Genomic DNA, 25,204 nt, shown 5'->3' on the forward strand with positions numbered 1-25,204 from the left:
TGGTATGAAAAATGAAGCTGAAATATTGATGCTCCATATTGCAAGTCAAGAGGTCAGTAGATATAAAACTAAGTTGATACACTACCATTACACTATGAAAGGTAATCATTGTTTGATTGCTTCAATCTAATGGAAGGTAAACATCTGAAGTTCTTTCATACTTTTTTGGATGCTGGCAGCACACAATCGTTTCTATCGCGTCCTGTTTTAGTGCCATTTACCTGCTGGTGACCGGTCTCTCCCTCACTGCTCCAGAGGATGGTGCCTGCATTTGATCGGCCTTACTCTCCCTCTCGCTCATTGCTGCCAGGGTGTTGGGCTTAGGGCAAGGGTTAAGTGATGCGGTTTGTGGACTGAACTCTGTAATTCATGCTATGGTTCATTTCTGGTTTCGGGTGGCTCCTTTTTTACTTGCTATTTTGTTTGATTTTGATCAGAGCAGAAAGGCTCTGCGGACTGCAATCAACCAACAATAGTGTCGGATTGAACTGAACTGAGCTGAAGCTGAACATTCCTGGACTCTTTCACTGACTTTATGGTTTGATGTTTTATATTCTGTGTTTTGTGCTTTTGTTGCCATTTGCGTGATCTGCTCTTTTTTTTGCACATTGGGGGTTTCAAGTTTTCCTCTGAACAGGTTCCATGGCTTTCTTTGCTTCATGGCTGTCTGTGGGAAGGCGAATCTCAGGGTTGTATACTGCATACATACTCTGATAATAAATGTTCTTTGAATCTTGAATTTTTTAACTCCTTGTTACATCATCACCAAGAGGTACAATAAATGGGCTATGACATAGTAACTGGAAAAAAAAGGAAAACTAAAAACAAAATTAAGGAAAAGCCAAGGAATTGATTGTAGACTTCAGGGAGGGTAAGTCGAGAGAATCCACACCAGACCACTCAACATTTTAGGAGCAGCTTCATCCCCTCTGCCATCTAGTTTCTGAATGGACAATGAACCCATGTACACTACCTCAATAATTATTTTCAGATCCTTTTTGCTCTCCTTTTGCACTTAGTTAACTTTTTAAAAGTATAATTCTTATTGTAACTTATACTTTTTCTTAATTATTATGTATTACAATGTGTGTGTGTAGGCCTCCATTAGTCTCGATAGACCACGGATTTGCACCTTGGAAAGTTTCCAGGGCGCCAGCCTAGGCAAGGTTTTTTTTTTAATGGAAGACCGGCACTTGCCCAAGCTGCAAGTCTCCCCTCTCCACGCCACCAATGTTGTCCAAGCGAAGGGCATTAGGACCCATACAGCTTGACACCAGTGTTGTCGCATAGCAATGTGTGATTAAGTGCCTTGCTCAAGGACACACACACAAGCCTCAGCCAAGGCTCAAAGTAGTGACCTTCAGATAACCAGACAAATGCCTTAACCACTTGGCCACACACCAACACGTTACAATGTACTGCTGCAACAAAATGACAAACTTCACGACATAAACCAGTAATATTAAACCTGATTCATATTCTGAGTAATTTCACAAGCTGTGATAAATAAATTTCTAAAATCATCCACAACAATAAGGCAGAGAGATCATTAAAGTTGGATGGGTTTGTTGAACATAGGTGCACTTTTGAAATAAACGAAATGGCATATCCACCACATAAAAGACAAATATTACTCTCAATAGTTCAAACCAGTAAAACAATACACTTTTAACAACCTGCTGAGTTCTTCCAGCACTTTGTCTGTTGCTTCACACTTTTACGAAACAGTGTGTTGCTTCACACTGCTAAGAAGTAGACGTGCACATGTTCTCACGATATTCATCCTCTTGTATAATATTGTGCTATTCAGTGTCACATATTCCATAATAGCTTTCTTACCAGTTATTAAGGAGTTCGGAATTGGACAAAAGCTCTGAGGACAAGATGACATTAGAGGTTGAGAAGTGCTGCAAGGGGTAGCAGTTGGCATCGACTGAAGATCAACTGGAACAGGAAATATGAGTTAAATGGGAAACAGGCAAATTATTATTTTACATAAAAAATACTCCAAAATAGCACAGAATACCTATTAAATGCCAGTAAGTTGGAAAACACTGTACTCTGGCTCCTCAGTGGGCAGGCCCATGAACTGGCATGAATTAAAACTTCATACTTGAACTGAATGATATCGTGCAAGCTTGAAAGCCCACAATATATGCATTATGCTGGAGGAACTCAGCAGGCCAGCAGCATCTATGGAAAAAAAGTACAGCTGAGCTTTGAAAAGTCGACTGACCTTTTTTTCCATAGATGCTGCCTGGCCTAATGTGTTCCTCCAACATTTCCAGCATCTACAGATTCTCTCGTTTGTGATTTGAATACACTCATTATGTTGCTGGTAAATGGAAACAGCTCCACATATGTACTGAATATTACTGATCAGAAGATCACTACAGATAAAGGAAACTAATTTGCTCAATACCATTTAATTAAACAATCAAGAATAAAAGAGAAGATCCACCATTTTGTAGCGCATGGTGTAAGACATGTTTTACAGCAGCTCCACTTTTCTTTATATTTTACGTCCCACTGACAGATTCCTTTTAAGTTCGATGATTTATTACTTCTGCTGAAGGATTTACGATTTAATTACGATGGCAGGAAGTCAATCTGGTATTGAATTGAGAAGTGGCAAGACTTTTCTTGAAACGGAGCAAATTGAACAAATAAAGAAATCAGAGGAACCTGTTACTTTAGCAGGAATATTTTCTTCAATACAAGATATGAAGTTTGAATTTGGATCACTCAATACTAAGATTGATAAGCTGATGGATACCAACGGGAAGCTTAAAAAAATCTATCTTTAATGTCCAAGAATCTCTGAAGAATTTGGACTTTCAATTTCAGATGCTTAAGCAGACTACAAATCGAATTGAGAACGAACATGAACAATTCAGGCAAACTATGAAAGAACAAGGAGTGAAGATGTCTTCGATGGAAAAGAAAATTAATGAAAATACCTCAGAACTACTTAAAACGAAGAAAAAAATGATTGATTTACAAACCCCATTTCCAGAAAAGTTGGGATATTTTCCCAAATGCAATACAAAACAAAAATCTGTGATATGTTAATTCACATGAACCTTTATTTAACTGACAAAAGTACAAAGAAAAGATTTTCAATAGTTTTACTGACCAACTTAATTGTATTTTGTAAATATACACAAATTTAGAATTTGCTGGCTGCAACACACTCAACAAAAGTTGGGACAGAGTTCAAATAAGATTGAAAAGTGCACAGAATATTCAAGTAACACTGGTTTGGAAGACTCCACATTAAGCAAGCTAATTGGCACCAGGTGAGGTATCATGACTGGGTATAAAAGTAGTGTCCATCAAAGGCTCAGACTTTGCAAGCAAGGATGGGTCGTGGCTCACCCCTTTGTGCCAAAATTCATGAGAGAATTATTAGTCAGTTCAAAAGGAACATTTCCCAATGCAAGATTGCAGAGAATTTAGGTCTTTCAACATCTACAGTACATAATATTGTGAAAAGATTCAGAGAATTCAGAGACATCTCAGTGCATAAAGGGCAAGGTCAAAAACCACTGTTGAATGCGTGTGATCTTCGAGCTCTCAGGCGGCACTGCCTAAGAAACCGTCATGCTACTGTGACAATTATAGCCACCTGGGCTCGGGAGTACTTTGGAAAACCATTGTCACTAACACAGTCCGTCGCTGCATCCAGAAATGCAACTTGAAACTGTATTACGCAAGGAGGAAACCAACATCAACTCTCTGCAGAAACGCCGGCGAGTTCTCTGGGCCCTGAGCTCATCTCAGATGGACCGAAAGACTGTGGGACCATGTGCTGTGGTCAGATGAGTCCACATTTCAGCTAGTTTTCGGAAAAAAACGGGCATCGAGTTCTCCGTGCCAAAGATGAAAACGACCATCCTGATTGTTATCAGCAAAAGGTGCAAAAGCCAGCATCAGTGATGGTATGGGGGCGCATCAGTGCCCACGGCATGGGTGAGTTGCATGTATGTGAAGGTACCATTGACTCTGAGGCGTATATTAGGATTTTAGAGAGACATATGTTGCCATGAAGGCGACGTCTCTTCCTGGGACATCCATGCTTATTTCAGCAGGACAATACCAGACCACATTCTGCATGGGCTACAACAGCGTGGCTTTGTAGACACAGTGCGTGTGTTTGACTGGCCTGTTGCCAGTCCAGATCTATCTATTATTGAAAATGTATGGCGCATCATGAAGAGGAGAATCAGACAACGGAGACCAGACTGTTGAGCAGCTGAAGTCTTATATCAAGCAAGAATGGACAAAATTTCCAATTGCAAATCTACTACAATTAGTATCCTCAGTTCCAAAACGATTAAAAAGAATTATTAAAAGGAAAGGTGATGTAACACAATGGTAAACATGCCTCTGTCCCAACTTTTGTTGACTGTGTTGCAGCCATCAAATTCTAAATTTGTGTATATTTACAAAATACAATTAAGTTAGTCAGTAAAACTATTGAAAATCTTTTCTTTGTACTTTTGTCAGTTAAATAAAGGTTCACGTGAATTAACATATCACAAATTTTTGTTTTTATTGCATTTTGGAAATATCCCAATTTTTCTGGAAATGGGGTTTGTAGATAGTAAAGCACGTCGGAGGAATTTGCGTATACTAGGATTGCCTGAAAATACTGAAGCTGGTGATCTGTTAAAGTTCTTCTCAGATATGCTGTATTCACTTTTTAATGAGACCCTGGAAGCTAGCCCTTTACTCAATAGAGTCCATAGAGTTCCAAGGTTTCAGCGTTCATCTGAACTACACCCTCGGCCAATCGTACTTTGTTTGCGTTATTATACAACCAAAGAAGCCATACTTCGAGAGGCCAGAAGGAAGCGAAAGATAATCTTCAAATCAACAGAGATTCGTATAGTCGAAGATTTTCCTCCTAAGATTTTTGCCGAAAGAAGGAAATACCAAGAGGTCATGAGCGAGATGTATAAGCTAAATTTACATCCATCTCTTCAGTATCCAGTGCGGCTGATAATCTTTCCTGCGGGGTCTCAGTCACAGAATCTACTCCCGACAGGAAGGATGGGAGTACATTAAAAATCTTAAAGTTAAGCCGATTGCTGAATAGGTAATTCTGATGTATGAGATGTTTATAGATACCCTGAGTAATGTTTATTCTATGCTTTTTGAATCTCTGGTATGGGATGTGGCAGATTAATTTTTTTTTACTCATTAATAATTAGTATATACTTATCATTGTTTTGTAGGGAACTCTTATACTATAGAGGTCCGTATAGGACCTGCCGTGAACTACTCTTTTTATTTTTTTGTTTGTTTCAACATTAATATAGTTTTAGGTTTATTATATATATATTCATTTATTTTGTTCTTTTTGAAAGAAAGAACTTCAGTTGCAGTATTATTTGCTTGGATTTACTTTTCTTTGAATATGTGATTAATATACTTCAGATGAATTTAAGATGGCCATCATCACCAGTTATGTTTTTATTACTGTTAGACATAACATTGCAGTATTTCAAATTTGTTTGCCCCTTTTATTATGGCTAAATTGGATGGGATTAATATTTTAATTTTAATATATGCAGCTGCAAATTAGAGGATAGGGTCAAGGATCACTAGGTTAGCATGTGACCAGCTTATTGGTTGCTGTTTTTCTGGCTTTGTGGGGGGGAGGGGCCTATTAGAATAGGTTTTCTTTCTCGACTGGGCAGTTCTTTTGATGGATATTTTATTTGTAAATACGTCATTCCTTCTAGTCATATCCGTACTTTTAGATTAATCTGTGCTTGTGCAATAGTTTTCTTCATAAAATATTAAATTAAATTTTAAACATGGATGTTAATAAAATTAATATAATCTCTTGGAATCGGAATGGTGTGAATCATCCTATTAAGCATAAAAAAATTTATTTTTATGCTTAATTATGTTTCATTTTTAAGAAATTAAAAACACTTAATGCAGATATTATTTTTGCACAAGAAAATCATATATGGAGACAGGATGAGGACTGTTTTTTTCAAATTTTGGGAAGAACCTTTATTTCATTCTTTATAGACTAATAAAGTTAGAAGGGTATCTATTTTTGTTAACTCCAAAATCCCTTTTGTACATTTTAATACTATTACTGATTCAATTGGAAGATATTTAATTGTTACTGGTTTATTATGCAATCAAAAGGTAGCCTTGGTGTGTGAATACGCACCTAATGTAGATAGTCCTGAATTTTTTAAGAAGTTTTTTTTCTGAGCTACCGAATTTGAATGAATATAAGTTGATCATGGGCGGTGACTTTAATTGTTGTCTGAACCTGGCAATTGACAGGTCATCAACCAATCCGTCACTTCCTAATAAAGCAGTGGCTTCTATTAATTCTTTTCTACTAGAATATGGCCTGGTCAATATCTGGAGATATAAACACCCTAACAACAAAGATTTTTCTTTTTTTTCCCTACACGTTCATCATAAATACTCTAGAATTGATTACTTTTTTCTAGACACACATTTGTTACACTCCGTTGTTGAGTGTGCATATGACATCATTGTGTTGTCGGATCACGCGTCGTTGAAAGTAACTCTGAAGCTTTCTGATAGCTTTTTGAAAATGTCACAGTGGAGATTGAATGCCGTATTGTTACAGGATCCAGCTTTTGGTTTCAGTTTCGTAGATTTTTTGAATTAAATAACTTTGTGCTCTCTAGTAATATCTATTCTAATTTTTTCTTTAAACCATCAAGTCTGGATAAGGCTTTTTTAATATGGAAAACTAAGGGAATAAAAACTTTTTCAGATTTGTTTTCAGAGGATTGTTTAATGTCTTTTTCACAGCTAATGGATAAGTATCTAGCACACATTTTTTTAGATATTTACAAGTTAGGAATTTTTTACGTGATTTTTTAAACGAAATATCCATTGGCTTATTCACCAAATTTGGTTTATGCTATTTTCCAGCTTAAACCATTTCAAAAACGATTAATAACTATTATATATAAACAGTTAATGAATGCACGTATGAAGCCTAATGATAAGGTTAAACGTACTTGGGAAATAGAACTTCAACATTCACTTTCAGGTGATCAATGGAGTACACTTTATTCTAGTTAATAATTCATCTATCTGTGCACATCACTCCCTAAATCAGTTTAAGATAGTGCATAGGGCCCATATGTTAAAGATAAAATAGCGCATATTTTTTCTAATATAAGCCCCACCTGTGACAGATGCAACGCTGAGGTGGCTACTTTAACTCATATGTTTTGGTCCTGTGTAAAGTTAAATAATTTGAGGGATGTGTTTAGAATATTACCAAAAGTTATAGGTGTGGATTTACAACCCAATTCACTTACGGCAATCTTTGGAATTATTTCAGAGGAAACAGGTAGAGTTCCTGTTTCCACTCAACATGTGATAGCCTTTTCAACTTTACTGGACAGGAGAGCTATCTTGTTATACTGGAAAGATTCTAATCCACCTACTGTTTTTAACTGGCTCTCCTCCATTATGTCCTGTTTAAGTTTGAAGAAAATTAGAAGCCAGACATTTGACACATCTTTTAACTTTGAGCAAGTCTGGCGACCCTTTATTCAATATTTTCATATGATTTAATTTTTTTAAAAAATTTTTTTAAGGGATTTTTTTTTTTCTTTTTTTTGTTCCTCCTTATCCGCGAAGGTTCGGAGATGACTGGAGGGATGTTTTCTTTCTTCTTTTTTTCTAATTTTATCCTCAAATGAACTGCCCATTCTTTTTTTTTGTTTGTTTTAGGTTCGTTTAGCGGGGTTTTTTTCCTCCTTATTAATAAAATATCCAATTTTTTTTTCTCTTTACGATTTGTCAAGAGGAGTTGTGGTTTCTTGTTTATATACTATATACAACAGCTTAACATTATATTTAATTGACCTCGACAGTATTTTTTTTATTTCTACGTTTTTTGTGTTATGTGTTTGCTAAAACTTCTCCTCTGATTTGTATTTTTTTCTCTGTTGAAAAATTAATTTAAAAAATTGAAAATGAAACTAAAAGAATAAAAGATGATTACTTAGGTTCCTTTAATATCAGAGAATGTATACTGTATACATCCTGAAACTCATACTCTTCATAAACATCCATGACTCAAGAGATCCATAAAATGAACGCTAGAACATCGAAACCATGAATCCCACTTCCATTACCCTAATTATGAAACTAATATCCTATCTGGTACAGCAATCATCCTTCAGAAAAATCTAGTACCTTTACCCTGTTTGTCCTTTATCAATCTAGGCCAACATTAATTTGGTTGACTCAAAACTGCCCTCTAAAATGACCTAGCAAGTCAGCATGACAAATATAACAGGATTTTAACCACAAGGACAATAGTTCAATGCAATGGTTTATTTCCACGTACTCAAAGTCTAATTAGATAATAAATAACTGGATTTCAAATAAACACTCAATTCAATCAACGTACTGAAATTCACCACTTAAATTATTTTTTCTCTTAAATGATACCAATGTTTTGCCTTTTTATTTTCTGTTTTATCTGACCTACTCTATCTCAGCTTCCACCTGCTAGCTTGCCAGCTTGTACTCCTTCCTGTCTCTCCACCTTCTTTTTCTGGCTTCTGCCCCCTTCCTTTCTAGCTCCGATGAAGGGTCTCAGCCCAACACGTCAGCTCTCAATGTTAAGTATTTACATATATGAACTTCCAATATTTCAATTCTCATTTAAACCCTTGTCCAAACAAAAATGGGGTGGGGGGGGGGGGGAATCTCATTGAAACCTGTTGAATATTGAAAGGCCTAGATAGAGTGAATTCGAAGAGGTTGCTTCCTGTGGTGGGGAGTCCAGGACCAGAGGGCACAGCCTCAGAACAGAAAGACATCCAATTAGAAAAGAGATGAGGAGGAATTTCTTTAGTCAAAGGATGCTAAATCTGCATTGCCACCGATAGCTGTGGAAGCCAAGTCATTGAGCATATTTAAAGCAGAGGTTGATTGGTTCTTGATTAGTAAGGATGTCAAAGGTTAGGAAGAGAAGGTGGAAGAATGGGTTTTAGAGGGATAATAAATCAGCCATATCGGAATGGCAGAGCACACTCAACTGGTAGAATGACCTAATTCTATTCTCAATCCTTATGGTTCTTCTGCCTTTCCTTTTGATTTAAACCCTGATAAATGTGAGGTGGTTCATTTTGGTAGGTCAATTACAATAACAGAATATAGTCATTACAGAATATAGTATTCTATATAGTAATATAGTCATCACAGAATATAGTATTAATGGCAAGACTCTTGGCAGAGTGGAGGATCAGAGGGATCTTTGGGGTCTGAGTCCATAGGACTCTCAAGCCTGCTGCACAAGGTGACTCTGTGGTTAAGAAAGCATATGGTGCATTGGCCTTCATCAATCATGAGATTGAGCTTAGGAGCTGAGAGGTAATGTTACAGCTATATAGGACCCTGGTCAGACCTCACTTGGGAGTGCCATGCTCAGTTCTGGTCACCTCACTACAGGAAGGATGTGGAAGCCATAGAAAGGGTGCAGAGAAGATTTACAAGGATGTTGCCTGGATTGGGGAGCATGCCTTATGAGAATAGGTTGAGTGAACTCGACCTTTTATTCTTGGAGCAACAGAGGATGAGAGGTGATCTGATAGAGGTGTATAAAATGATGACAGGCATTGATTGGGTGGATAGTCAGAGGCTTTTTCCAGGGCTGAAATGACTAGCACAAGAGGGCACAGTTTTAAGGTGCTTGAAAGTAGGTACAGAGGAGATGTCGGGGTAAGTTTTTTTTATGCGGAGTAGTGAGTGCGTGGAATGGGCTGCCGGCAACGGTGGTGGAGGCGGATACAATGGGGTCTTTTAAGAGACTCCTGGACAGGTACATGGAGCTCAGAAAAATAGAGGGCTATGGGTAACCCTAGGTAATTTCTCAGGTAAGGACATGTTTGGCATAGCTTTGTGGGCCGAAGGGCCTGTATTGTGCTGTAGGTTTTCTATGTTTCTATTCTATGTTAATGTCATATCCAGTTTATGATTTCCATAAACCAGCCTCTTGCAAATTTTTCACAACAGCCCCATGAGTCCTAATGGAATGAAAATATGAGTCTATTGTTGCTTTTGCTATATTGCCATCATTGTTCAGTACACTTGTTTAGTACAGATTTTTTCCTGTACTTTTGGGGGCACTAAACGGTGAAATCACCGCTCTATAGACTACTCAAAAAAAGTCATTGAAAGTGCACTTTCCATCTTACAACCATTACTGAAATCAGGTTATTATCATAATTCTCTATACTGCAGATCAACTAATTTCTCTTCTCTGCTCTTCTGTTTGTGCACAAACGTTGCAATCCTTTCTCAGAATTAGGACTGGTAGCATAGGTGACTGAGCTGACTGCTGCACTTGATCTCTTCAATAAATGTAACATGACTAGATCAATAATTGTGGTAGAGCCAGATACCATAAACCCATGTAACTATTAAATTTATGGAACTATTTCCAATTAGGTTTTGAAATTGACTAATTCAGTCATCAGAAATCCCAATGCACATTAACAGAGATAAATCACTAGTTACTAAACCTGCCAAGAACTACCTAATAAATATTAGCCATTTAACACTCAAGAGATTTTAATGACTTAAGACAAAGCTAACACTTTCAAAATTCTTCCATTCATTTTTCAATGTCCTTTTCATTACTTTGTATCTAAATGACTTCAGTTGTATCCCAGGCCCCTTCATTGAATTGAAATTAAAAATCTCATCAAGCGCAATTGAGACAGGATACTGGTCTGTAAACCAGCCAAAAATTAAACATATAGTTTCTATTCAATTCAATTTTGTGCACCAGTGTTGCTTGTCAATGAGGAGACGTTATTTCTGATCTGCACTGACTGCAGTTTCCTGATGAGAAAGTCAGTTGCAGAGAGAGATACAGAAACCCAGGTTTTAGAGCATGCTGATTAGTACTGAGGATATGACGGTGTTGAGCACGGAGTTGTAATCAACAAACTGCAGCATGCCGTAGGAATTGTGATTGTCCAGGTGATTCAAGGCCAGTGAGATCTGCTGTAGACCTATTCAAGGTTCTTTTGAAAAACCTGACTTGGAGTTACACTCTGACTTCGGGAATGGGACCCAGTCTCAGGGCCTCACAACTGGCCGCATTTTGATATCCCAAGGACGAGACCTGGAAGGCAAGCATGTCTTCAGGGTTCTGGATTTTCGTGGTTCTGAAGACGTTCTGATTCTAGGCCGGTGCCCCTGACTGAAATGTTGTGGGTGGACACAGAACATCAGGAGCAGCGGGTTAGCTGCTGGGGGTTGTGTGTCCGGACAGCTGTGCCTTTCTGGTGCCGTCTCTCTGGGTGCAGAACTCGGAAAAAGTGATGAAACAGACTTTTAACATCATAAATCAGCGAGTTGTTTGTTATGTCTCCCCTCTCACTGTGAAACGGGGACACCTCTCTTTCCCATTTTAGGGAGAGAGAGAGAGAGCTGTGGTATGTCAAGTTATCAGGTGATAGACTCAGTTGCAGAGGGAGATACAGAAACCCAGGTTTTAGAGCATGCTGATTAGTACCGAGGATATGACGGTGTTGAGCACGGAGTTGTAATCAATAAACAGCAGCATGCCGTAGGAATTGTGATTGTCCAGGTGATTCAAGGCCAGTGAGATCTGCTGTAGACCTATTCAAGGTTCTTTTGAAAAACCTGACCTGGAGTTACACTCTGACTTCGGGAATGGGACCCAGTCTTGAGTACTTCTTGGGGTACTGCAAGTCAGTGTCTTTATTGATGCTTGCTGCATACTTGAATGCTCAGTGGAGGGTGCAGATGCTTTCTTGCTGGTGGGGTGGGGGAGGCATTGCCTTGCTGCTGGTTGTGCGTGGGAGGGGGAAGCTTTGGGGTTCTTACGTTTTAACTGTCATTCATTCTTTGGGCCACTCCTCTTTTTATAGATGCAAAGAAGAATTATTTCAGGATGTATATTGTATACATTTCTCTGACATTAAATGTATCTGTTGACCTATTGTGATAGGCAAATTGCACATCCTTGAGCACGCAGGAACTGATTGTGGCTTCGACCAACCTCTCAGAGCACTTCATCACAGTAGATGCGACTGTAACTGGGCAAAAGTCATTGCGGTCGCTCACGTTGTTCTTCCTACACAGTGGTATGATTGTCGTCCTTTTGAGGCAGATGAGAAACTCGGCTACAGCAGTGAGATTGAAAATGTCCTTGAACACTACCACCAGTTGGCCAGCGCAGATTTTCAGTGCCCTACCAGGTACACCATCAGGCCCTAACATCTTGCAAGGGTTCACTCTCATGAAAAATATTCTGATGTGATAGAGATCACAGGGTCACCAGACGTTGCAGGAACTCACACAGGTGTAGTTTTATTCTCCTTTTCAAAGAATGCATAAAAGGTGCTTAGCTCATCTAGGAGTGAGGCATCACAACCATTCTTGATGTTAGATTTCATACTTTATATGAAGTAACGGTCTGTAAACCCTGCCAGAGTTGCTGTGCATCCGATTCCATCTCTCACTTCAATCAGAATTGTTTTCTCACTCTTAAAAAAGCCTTTCGAAGGTTGTATCTGGATTTCTTGTATAGTTCTGGATCACCTGTCTTGAATGCTACAGATCTAGCCCTCAGCAGACTACAAATCTCCTGACTCATACACGGCTTTTGTTGTGGGTCCGTCCAAAATATTCTGGAAGCCTCACACTCATCCACATAGGTCTTAATGAAGTTGGTGATAACTGTGGCGTATTAATTCAGATTAGAGACGAATCTCTGAATATTGTCTAGTCCACTAACTCAAAGCAGTACTGTTGTACTCCTTTGCCTCCCTTGACCATACCTTCTTGGTCCTCACTACTGGTGCTGTGGTCTTTAACATATTAAAGCAAGACATCTGCCTTGTTTGATCTGTTGGCACCAATTCCCAATTGATGGGATGAGTAAATGTTCACAACAGTTTTATCCCACTACAATGATTTAATTTTTAAAACACTTTAGAACGCACCAGAATTTCCAGACAGACACCTTCAGGAATAATATACAAGAGAAGGAGAGAGGTTCCAAGGGTGCGGGATTGAAAGATCACTGGGAACAAAATCAGATTTGACTGTAATCTGCCAAGATTCAACATGAGGACTGATCATCCTTATTGGAAGGCTCATGGAATGCCATCAACACCTTCCGAGTAGAAAGAGATTGGGAAAATATGAGAATAAAAAGGTAATACCATTTTCTTTACTTGCAGGCAGCTTCTCATGACAGGCTCTGTGCAGTTGTGCCATAATATCTTTAGTCAGCTCGACAATTATGCACTTTAAATTGGAGAGCTGTTTATCAATATCAGTGTCCAACGTGGGTAAAACCTGATCTGTCTCCATTTCTTCCAGAGTTTGAAACTCCTACAAAGCAAAGCATCACAAGATTTAGGACATCACTTACTCTTATATAAATTGCACAATTTACAGTTGTGAATAATGAATGCTTCTTTTTCTCCACAGATTCATTACCAACTAAAAGTGATCACCACATGGGCTAACTGGTTTGTCTTGTTGCTCCACTCATTTTCCCATCCATGATGATAGAAAGTGGACCTCCCATTAATGAGAGGTGTGGACGCTAGCTCAATAAATCAGTAGTAACATTATTGCATATGCTGCCTGGACAGAATTCCTTAAAGCACAAGATTTTCCAATCATAGGAGAATTCTAGATGACAATTAAAGGGTATTTTCTAACAGACAGACAGGAACAACTTGATTCAGGATCGAAGGGCATGCAACAAACATCTACTTAATCAGAAATAAGACTCACTTCTCTCTCAACACACATAAAATGCTGTAGGATCTCAACAGGTTAGGCAGCATAGTTAACATTTGGTTACACAAGATGACATCCAACCAAATTCCATTATGTGATCTAATGAGACCAACAGAGCAAACTTCCTGAATATGGAGTGGGGGAAGGAACTTTGTATGAGGAGTTCCAGCAATCTATAAGTGCTTTGTAACTTAAGAGGCTAGAAGGTATCCAAGCTTCTATAAAGCCATCTGGAAATCAGGGAATGAACATAATACACAAGAAGCTTCCCCATCAGACTAGTGATACAGGCATGCACTCAAATGCATGCCCTTCAAAAAGGCATTTGCCTTCAGATTCCTTAGGGCTTTCAGTCACTGACATTCATTTCAGATCATTGTTACACAATATTCATTGTTCAGGATTTTGCCTACCTTTAAGAGTTGAATGCCATCAGATTTCAAGAGCTGGTCTATTTCATCAGTTTTCCGCTTTAGTCCAATGCATCTCCGGCTCAGCCAGCTCTGGATGCTGTCAGTTTGTGCCAAGGCAACAGCCTCCTCACTGTCGATGATGTTTGTTACAATGTTCTGCGACTCTTTAATGCAGTTGATCAGATCATCAAAGTGTTTATCAATGTCAGATCTCACCTGACACGTTGTTTCCTGATTAAGGAAGGGAAGATTGCAAATACAAACACTCAGAACAGAACTACTACTATACTTCTAAAAACACATAAAGGTAGGATTGATACTCACTTTGATAGAAGTGATATTGTCCTTTAATTTAAGAATTGCTATATTAATATCTTCAATTTGGTTTAGCCTTCTTAGTTTTTCTTCCTGAAGAAGATTCTGAATAGAGAACATAATCACATTTTTAGTATTTATCCAAACGCAATAAATGTGCCAAAAGATGTCAATTTAAATATATTAGTCTTAAATCACAATGAACTTCTACATATAAGAGCTGCAATCACCCTTTGTTTTTCTTTTGAACCATGCAGCTTTCAATGATCTAATTACCAAATGAGTCACACAAAGTGCATGGAAACTGTCATTTGAAGGAAACATCGGTCAAAATTCTTACTGTACTGGGTTAGGCCATTTGCTCACTCAGTGAAGGGCTTTAAGTGACTAAGCACTGTACTTTTTTGCTAGTGAAAATTAGTGATCCAAACCTGTTTTCAAGGCTGGTATTAGGATGCTGGAGACATGAGCAGCTGCAGATGCTGGAAACTGAAGCAAAAACAAAGTGGTGGAAGAACTCAGAGAAGCAAGCAGCAGAACGGATAACCTATACCACAGGTTGAGACCCTGCATCAAGGCCTCCTCTCCGAGGCACGATACCCAGAATATACAAGTGAGAAGTAGTGCTGAGAAAGAGACTCATAGTGGATAACTAGAAATAAAAGAGAGGAAAAAACTAGGCAAACAGAGCTGAGTTAGGGAAAGGGAAGGGTAGAGAGAGGGTGCTTGGTGATAAGGGAAGGCTAATGGGCAATGGAGCCAGCTCAGAGAGGTGTTAGGAGAGTGGCATCTGCAGGTCCAAAGAAGCCTCTGTTGTAGCCAGGAGAAGGGAGTGGTGGAGGAGTCAGAGCTCAGAAGGTAGGGATGTAGAATGGATGAAAGCAAATAGCTTATGATGGTGGAGACACAGAAAGAGACATGAATGAGGAACACAAATGGTCACAGACGTCCATGTTGTGTGTGTATTTCTTTAATGGCAAAGGAAGCCACTAAGCCCATCAAATCTACATTAGCTCTGAGCAATCTCATCTTTATGTAGTTTTTCATAAACTCTGTTGTATTTCTTTATCTGTAAATACTTATGTATGTCGATAATAAATTTTACTTTTACTTTTACCAATCTAATTCCCCACCAATTTCTCTGTAACCTAGAGTGTCTATAAAAAGTATTAACCCCCCGGAAGTTTTCATTTTTTATTGTTTTACAACACTGAATCATGGTGGATTTAATTTGGCTTTTTTGACACTACTCAACAGAAATGACTGTTTTGTATCAAAGTGAAAACAAATTTCTACAAATAGATCTAAATTACAATTAATAAACACAAAATAATTGATTGCTTAATTACTTACCCCCTTCAAGTCAGGATTTAGTAGATGCACCTTTGGCAGCAATTACAGCCTTGAGTCTGTGTGAATAGGTCTCTATCAGCTTTGCACATCTGGACACTGCAATTTTTCCCCATTCTTCTTTACAAAACTGCTCAAGCTCTGTCAGATTGCATGGGGATCATGAGTGAATGGTCATTTTCAAGTCCAGCCACAAATTCTCAATTGGATTGAGGTCTGGACTCTGACTTGGCCATTCCAGGATATTACTTTTTTAAGCCATTCCTGTGTAGCTTTGGCTTTATGCTTGGAGTCATTGTCTTGCTGGAAAACAAGTTTTCTCTGAACTTGCAGTTCTCTTGCAGACTGCATCAGGTTTTCCTCCAGGATTTCCCTGTATTTTCCTCTATTTATTTTACCTTCTACCTTCACATACTTTGCAGAGCCTGCTGCAGTGAAACATCCCCACAGTATGATGTAGCCACCGCCATACTTCACAATAGAGATGTTGTATTTTTGATGACGTGCGGTGCTTGGCTTACATCAAACATAGCGTTTAGTTTGATGGCTAAAAAGCTCAATTTTGGCTTCATCAAACCATAGATCCTTCTTCCAGCTGACTTCAGAGTCTCCCGCATGCCTTCTGGCAAACGCTAGCCAAGATTTCATGTGAGTTTCTTTCAATAGTGGCTTTCTCCTTCCCACTTTCCCCATAAAGCTGTGACTGGTGAAGCACCTGAGCAACAGTAGTTGTATGCGCAGTCTCTCCCATCTCAGCCACTGAAGCTTGTCATAGGTCTCCTGATGGACTACCTCACTATTCCCCTTCTTGCACATTCATTCAGTTTTTTGAGGCTGGCTTGCTCTAGGCAATCAATTATTTTGTGTTCTATGTTTGTAATTAATTCAGATCACTTTGTAGGGATCTGTTTTCACTTAATACAAAAGTCTTTTTCTGATTAGTGACAAAAATAGACATTAAATCCACTGTCTTTTTTTTAATCTTTTTATTGATTTTCAAACAAACAGAAGAAAAACAGCAAATACAGAGAGCTTGAGAGTACATAGTTAATAAGGTTGGAATGCAAATACAAACAGTCAATAACACAAATATAATAACCTCCCAAACTCATACTGTATTACAAAAGTAAACCCCCCCCCAAAAAAAAACCAACTAACTTAACCAACATGGGCTATTGTATCATATCAGGTATACACAGTACAGTCAATAACTCCACACCTCTATCCAAATAACTAAAGATGATAAAAAAAAGGTTCGGGAAAGGTCAGTTTAGTTCATATGAAAATGTTGAATAAATGATCTCCAGGTTTCTTCAAATCTGACCGAAGGGTCAAGAATGACACTTCTGATTTTGTCTAAACTCAGACAAGATATAGTTTGGGAAAACCATTGAAATGTAGTCGGGGGATTAATTTCTTTCCAGTTCAGTAGAATGGATCTTCTAGCCATTAGTGTGACAAACGCAATCATCCGCCGAGCTGAGGGGGATAAGTAACTGTTATCCACCCTTGGTAAGCCAAAAATTGCAGTAATAGGATGAGGTTGCAAATTAAAACTCAGAACTGTTGAAATGATACCAAAAATATCTTTCCAGTATTTTTGCAAGCAAAGGCAAGACCAAAACATGTGGGTCAAAGAGGCTACTTCAGAATGGCATCTATCACAGATTGGATTAACGTGAGAATAAAATCGAGCAAGTTTGTCCTTAGACTATGTACCACCTTGAATTGTATTAGAACATGTTTGGCACAAATAGGAGTTAACTAACTGTAAAATTTTCTCCCATTGCTCTGTAGGTAAGGGACATTGAAGTTCTTTTTCCAATTCATTCTTAATTTTATCTGACAACCCTGACTGTATTTTCATGATCATATTATAAATGATGGCTGTTAAACCCTTCTGATAGGGATTTAAACCTAGAATTTTTTCTGTAATGTCAATTGGGCATGAATTCGGAAAGGACTGCAACATATTATTCAAGAAGTTCCTAATTTGTAAATATCTAAAGAAATGGGCTCTAAGCAAATTATATTTATTAGACAGCTGTTTAAAGGACATGAAACAATTATCTAAGAATAAGTCATGAAAACATGTTATACCCCTCATTTTCCATGGCACAAAGGCTTGGTCCATAACAGAGGGCTGAAAAAGAAAGTTAGATATAATACAGCTTGATAAGATGAACTTATTCAAACCAAAAAATTTACGGAATTGAAACCACATTCATAGTATATATTTAACTATGGGGTTAGTCATTTGTTTATTCGGTTAAGAAAAGACAAAGGGGAGTGAAGATCCTAAGATAGAGACCAATGAAAAACCTTGTATAGATTTACACTCCAGATTTACCCATTGAAGGCTTTGTATTGCCAACAAGTCCTGTGTCCAAAATATTAAATATCAGGTATTAACTGCCCAATAATAAAGTCTTAGGTCTGGCAAAGCCAAACCACCTTCTTTCTTTCTTAGACTTCTGTAAATATTTTTTACTTAATCTAGGATTTTTATTCTGCCATACATATGAAGATATTTTAGAGTCAATAATATCAAAAAAGGATTTAGGAGTAAAAATTGGTAATGCTTGAAATAAGTATAAAAATTTAGGTAAAACTATCATCTTAATAGCATTGATTCGACCAACCAATGACAAAGACAATGGGGACCATCTAGTAATGATTTGCTTAATCTGGTCAATTAAAGGTAAAAAATTAACTTTAAGTAAATCCTTATGTTTCTTGGTAATTTTAATATCCAAATAGATAAAGTTATCTGTAACTACTTTAAATGGTAGAGGTTTATAAATTGAAATTTGCGTATTTAATGGGAATAATTCACTCTTATTAAGATTCAGTTTATGGCCAGAAAAGCTACTAAACTGAGCAAGCAAAGATAAAACAGGAATAGATTTCTCAGGATCAGAGATATATAGTAACAAATCATCGGCATATAATGATAGCTTATATGTCCCTTCCCCATGGGTAATACCAAAAATGTTAGGTGAATCACGAATAGCAATAGCTGAGGGTTCCAAAGCAATATCAAATAGTAGAGGGCTTAAAGGGCAGCCTTGCCTCATGCCACGAAACAACTGAAAAAAGGGAGAACTTTGATTACTGGTAAGAACCGAAACCAAAGGCTTATAATATATTAATTTAATCCACGATATAAATGTCGGGCTAAAATTAAAATTCTGAAGCGTATTAAATAAATACGGCCATTCAACTCTGTCAAACGCTTTCTCAGCATCTAAGGAAATGACACATTCTGGGATTCTAGATGGAGTATAAGCTATATTAATTAATTTTCTAATGTTAAAAGATGAATAACGATTTTTAATAAATCCGGTCTGGTCCTCAAATGATTTGAGGTAGCATGTTTTCCAATCTGGGTGGCCAAAATTTTGATGAAAAAATCCACTGTTATTCAATGTAGTAAAACAATAAAACTCGAAAACTTTTAAGGAAGATGAATACTTTTTATAAGCACTGTGTTCACTTACATATCTCTATAAATGCCTTGTAATTCCCTGGCACCCACCATCACTGAGAATAATTTACAGTCACCTGTTAATTTAACAAAGGGCATATTTCTGGGTTATGGAAGGAGATGGAGAGAGTTCCTAGTGGACTTTACAGGCCAGTTTTAAAAAGCACTTGGGGCCTGTTGGGACATTCTGCGGACTGGGAGATTGCAGAGAGTTGGAGACAGTTCCTTGTGGGCTTTGTGCGTCAATTTTAAAAAGCAAGCACGGCTTCTCGATACCTTCTGCAAAGCAGGAGATAGGGAATGTGCTGGAGCCAGTTCTTTTTGGATTTTACACAATGGTTTTAAAAAGCAAGGTGGACATGCCGGGACTTTCTGTGCAGCAGCAGATTGCTTGGGTTATTAGTAACTCAGCAAGGCTCAATAGACAGTACTTAGGATTAAACAGTTCAACTATTGTGGAAATGGCAATTGCTGAAATGGAAGGCTTTGGCTCAACAGGCAAGAACAGTCGGAGGCTAAAGGTGCTGAGTTGTCTGGAATCATGTATTTGATTGAAAAACTTCTACTTGAAAAGTTAGAACCAAAGGTTCTTTTAGGAACCAAAGCTCGGAGAGAAAAAGCTGAGAAAGTGACCTAGGTCAGTGGTTATCAATTGGGCCCCAGGGAGCCATGACAGATTTCGTAAGGGCCATGGGAACTAATGAATGGGCCATAAGTTTACAGTTTTAATGAAATGTTACTGAAATATACAAGAAATAAATGAACAAATTTAATTTAGTTGGAACCCTGAATGAAACGAATGGGAAAATATGCTAGATGATGTTAAAGGCAGAAAAACAGCTTAGCCTATGTATGTGGGGGAGGGGTGGTGCATGTCAACTGTTATCTCTGCACCTACTTGACCAGACAAATCACCACTCACACCCTCCAGAATAGCTTACCGAGACCCGCTCCACATCCACCCCCACATCACTGATTAGACAGTGAACAGCCAGGCGTGACCCAACAGGACAACCCGTAACGTACTTCATCAGCTCGTGATTATGATTACTTTGTTATAGATAACTACATCCACGTCTAATTTCAACTGAAAAGATGTCAGAAGTTACCATGTTTCCATATCAAAGACTTTATCAGAAGGGATTATACGGAAAGCCTGGCATGGCCCATGCTGTAGTTTTAATCTAATTAAAACCATTATGAATATCATAAAAAGACTGAAGGTCGGGCAAGGTCAATCAGCAAGTGTGCAGCAGGAGGCTGGTTCTGTCTGCCTTCCACTGACCCATGCATGTTAAGACTTACAAAACGCGAAGGCTACAGTTACTGCAGTGGGGTTACTGCCAGAAATGGCTAGGCTGTAGAGGTGAGAACCCAATACAACTTCTATTAAATCCCTGATATTTATCATATTTTGAAGGGAGTTCAATTCACAGTACTTGGTGAGTACACACTCTTTATGGTGGCCACATAGAATTCATAGATTCTAAGTACATTTATTATCAAAGAATGTAAAAATTATACAACTTTGAGTCTTGACTCTTATAGGCAGCTACAAAGGAAAAAACCTAAAAGAACCTAATAAAAAAAATAAAGTCCAAACCCCAATGCACAGAGAAAGAGGGGGAAAAAAAGCACAAAACATGCAAACAACAGAAGCAAGTACTTGCAGTGTTCCAAACCAAATTGAATAGATCCAGATTCCCGGAGCAGCCTGGACTAGGCCCAAAGCCTCACATACTGGCAGGGCAAATCGCCAGAAAGTTTGCAGACACAAACCACAGCAGCCGGGTCCAGTCTCACAGCATCAACATCATGAAGAGAGGAGCCCCCAGTCTATCCACGCCAGAGCTTAAATTGTCCGAACAGTAAATCATACCTCGTGTCAAGACCTGTGCGTCACCATGGCAAATCTCTCCAAGCCTAGAGTACACTGCCCAGCAATTTGCTTCAGGCCTAGATTTCGCTGCCAAAGAAACCATTCTCCAAATCAGCTTGGTGCCTAGAGTGGTCCAACCTCACTCAGCTCTTAACGCCCTGTCTTTCCAATCTATCTGGGCCAGTGTTTACATTTGCATATATAATATTTTTTTTAAACAGATTTTTTTTTAACATTTATGACATGTATCTAAGAGCTACCTAAAAAGGTAGTTTTATTTTCACATGCATATTCAATACAGATATATTTTCACGTGAGATTGCACTTATTACAATTCTTAAATGTTTACTAGGTTTCGGTACTCACGTAATTGTGTTGTTGTTACTATGTATGTATACACACATGCGCACAAACATTTTTTTAATATCAGATTACTCATGGATACTCCAGCAAAGAAAAATATTGGCAATATTCCATTGATCACCTTACCCATGGTTTTATTCCATCCCCACAGGACAAAAGGATGCTACTGTGTCTGATTTGTATGACTGCACTTTCAAATGAAAGCATGCAGTCATGTAAACTGAGGAAGCACATAAGCTCAAGAAAGACAACTTCAAAAAACCACTTGATAATTTTCAATCAAGGCTGACGGTAAAGCAAATGTTTAGTGAAAATGCAGCCAAGATAGAGGTTTACTTGCATCCGATGAGATTTCAAACAGAATTGCGAAAGCTGGCAATCCACATAATATAAATATATAATATCATATAAGTAATCAATATATTGATTCTGCCTGCAGCCTCTGTTGTAATTTCTACTGTTAGGAATCTGAGCACAAATCAAACTATGCAAGCTGCCCCTTTGAGCAACTCATCAGTATCGAGGAGTATTGATAAAATGTCAGATTGGAGAAACAATGTGGAGAAACAACTAGTTACACAACTGTAAGAAGTTTGCCCTGCAAATTGACAAAATCACATAACGTGATACTGAAACCTGACTGAGGCTAAGTCGCAGCAAGAGGCAGAGAGGGAAGAGGTAAAAGAAGCTCAGAGAGAAGCTGTTTTTTTTTAAAAACTGATCGCAGCAAAGTCTAGACTGCGCAGGCGTGTAACATAGCGTGCCAAAGGTTTAAAAAGAAAGACCACCATATACAGCGGCCAACATCGTAGCGGCCATCGTCGGAGTGGACTGAGGCAGTGTGGGATGGCTTTGGCTCAATCGGGCTTCAGTGAGAACAGGCAGAGGCGAGGTTTGAATGGGGCACAACTGCGGAAGCGCGTGAGGCAGCGGGAGAATTTAAATAGCAAGCAGAGGCTGAGTACGAGCTTCACTCCAGGTGAGGTAAGGCCGGGTAAGCTCCTTTAATCAATCTAATTAGCTTAGGAGTAGGTAATGGAGGCAGCAGTTAGGGCAGTTGAGTGCTCCATTTGCAGTATGTGGGAATTCAGGGCGAGCACAGCTGTCCCTGATGACTACACCTGCAAAAGGTGCATCCAGCTGCAGCTCCTGACAAACCGTGTTAGGGAACTGGAGCTGGAGCTGGATGAACTTCAGAACATTCCGGAGGCAGAGGCAGAAATGGACAGGAGTTTCATGGAGATAGTCACCCCTACGAGCCAGGAGACAGGTAATTGGCTGACTGTCAGGAGAGGGAAGGGGAATAGACAGGAAGAGCAGAGCACCCCTGTGGCCGTTCCCATCAACAATAAGCATACAGTTTTGGATACTGTTGGTGGGGACGACCTACCAGGGACAAGTTGCAGTGGTTGTGTCTCTGGCACCGAGACTGGACCCTCTGCTCAGAAGGGAAGGAGCGAAAAGAGGAGAGCAGTAGTGATAGGGGATTTGATAGTTAGGGGGACAGATAGGAGGTTCTGTGGAAGAGATCAAGAATCCTGGATGGTCTGTTGCCTCCCTGGTGCCAGGGTCCATGATATCTCGGATCGACTTCTCAGTATTCTCAAGAGGGAAGGTGAGCAGCCAGATGTCATGGTCCATGTAGGGACCAATGACGGGAGTAGGAAGAGTGAGGAGGTCCAGAAAGGTGAGTTTAAAGGACAGGACCTATAGGATAGCAATCTCAGGATTGCTACCAGTGCCACGTGCAGGTGGGTTTAGAAATAGTAAGATAGTGCAGATCAACACGTGGCTGAAGACATGGTGCAGGAGGGAGGGCTTCAGATTTATAGATAATTGGGCAGTTTTCCAGGGAAGTTGGGACCTGTTCCGGCGGGACGGTTTACATCTGAACTGGAGGGGGACAAATATTCTTGCAGGTAGGTTTGCTAGAGAGGCTCCGGTGGATTTAAACTAGATATGAGGGGGGAGGGGAACCAGAGTGTAGGAACAGATGTCTGGGAGAAGGAAGAAAAAGAAGACAGTAAAGTTCTTTGTAATGTTCGAGATAAACAGAGAGGAGGAGGTGGAGAATTTCTTAAATGCATTTATTTTAATGCTAGGAGCATTGTAAGAAAGGTGGATGAGCTTAGAGCATGGATTGATACCTGGAAATATGATGTTGTAGCTATTAGTGAAACATGATTGCAGGAGGGGTATGATTGGCAACTAAATATTCCTGGATTTCATTGCTTCAGGTTTGATAGAATCGGAGGGACATGAGGGGTAGGTGTTGCATTGCTTGTCAGAGAAAATATTACAGCGGTGCTCTGGCAGGATAGATTAGAGGACTTGTCTAGGGAGACTATTTGGGTGGAATTGAGGAAAGGGAAAGGTGTAGTAACACTTACAGGGGTGTATTACAGACCACCTAATGGGGAGCGAGAATTGGAGGAGCAAATTTGCAAGGAGACAGCAGATAGTTGTAGTAAGTACATGATTGTGATCGTGGGAGATTTTAATTTTCCATACATAGACTGGGAAGCCTATACTGTAAAAGGGATGGATGGTTTGGAGTTTGTAAATGTGTGCAGGATAGTTTTTTGCAGCAATACATAGAGGTACCAACTAGAGAAGGGGCATTGGTGAATCTTCTGTTAGGGAATGAAATAGGTCAGGTGACGGAGGGAGCACTTCGGGTCCAGTGATCACAATGCCATTAGTTTCAATATAATTATGGAGGATAGGACTGGACCCAGGGTTGAGATTTTTGATTGGAGAAAGGCTAACTTTGAGGCAATGCGAAAGGATTTAGGAGGAGTGGATTGGGACAATTTGTTTTATGGGAAGGATGTAATAGAAAAATGGCGATAATTTAAAGGTGAAATTTTGAGGGTACAGAATCTTTATGTTCCTGTTAGGTTGAAAGGAAAGATTTAAAGTTTGAGAGAGCTATGGTTTTCAAGAGATAGTGGAAACTTGGTTAGAAAAAAGAGAGATATCTGCAATAAATATAGGCAGCATGGAATTAATGAGATACTCGAGGAATATAAAGAATGTAAGAAGAATCTTAAGAAAGAAATTAGAAAAGCTAAAAGAAGATACGAGGTTGCTTTGGCAAGTAAGGTGAAAATAAATCCAAAGGGGTTCTACAGTTATATTAATAGCAAAAGGATAGTGAGGGATAAAATTGGTCCCTTAGAGAATCAGAGTGGACAGCTATGTGTGGAGCCGAAAGAGATGGGGGCAATTTTGAACAATTTCTTTTCTTCGTTATTCACAAAGGAGAAGGATATTGAATTGTGTAAGGTAAGGGAAACAAGTAGGAAAGTTATGGAAACTACGACGATTAAAGAGAAGGAAGTATTGGCGCTTTTAAGGAATATAAAAGTGGATAAATCTCCAGGTCCTGACAGGATATTCCCTGGGACCTTGAGGGAGGTTAGTGTAGAAATAGCAGGGGCTCTGACAGAAATATTTCAAATGTCATTAGAAACGGGGATGGTGCCGGAGGATTGGCGTATTGCTCATGTGGTTCCATTGTTTAAAAAGGGTTCTACGAGTAAACCTAGCAATTATAGGCCTGTCAGT

General features: G+C 38.9%; 1 protein-coding gene across 3 annotated transcripts in view; it reads right to left on the reverse strand.

Annotated features, from left to right (window-relative positions):
* Nucleotides 1-25,204, reverse strand: part of LOC132380141 (E3 ubiquitin/ISG15 ligase TRIM25-like) — a 90,393-nt gene that overhangs the window by 58,413 nt on the left and 6,776 nt on the right. For all 3 annotated transcript variants that reach the window (XM_059948756.1, XM_059948754.1, XM_059948757.1), the window contains 4 exons: nucleotides 14,565-14,660; nucleotides 14,241-14,471; nucleotides 13,239-13,410; nucleotides 1,840-1,944 (listed from right to left, as the gene is read on the reverse strand). In XM_059948756.1, the coding sequence (XP_059804739.1) occupies nucleotides 1,840-1,944; nucleotides 13,239-13,410; nucleotides 14,241-14,471; nucleotides 14,565-14,660 (604 nt within the window). The remainder of the gene's footprint in view (nucleotides 1-1,839; nucleotides 1,945-13,238; nucleotides 13,411-14,240; nucleotides 14,472-14,564; nucleotides 14,661-25,204) is intronic.

This window comes from Hypanus sabinus, chromosome 23, assembly GCF_030144855.1.
Source record: "Hypanus sabinus isolate sHypSab1 chromosome 23, sHypSab1.hap1, whole genome shotgun sequence".
NCBI classification, from domain to species: domain Eukaryota; kingdom Metazoa; phylum Chordata; class Chondrichthyes; order Myliobatiformes; family Dasyatidae; genus Hypanus; species Hypanus sabinus.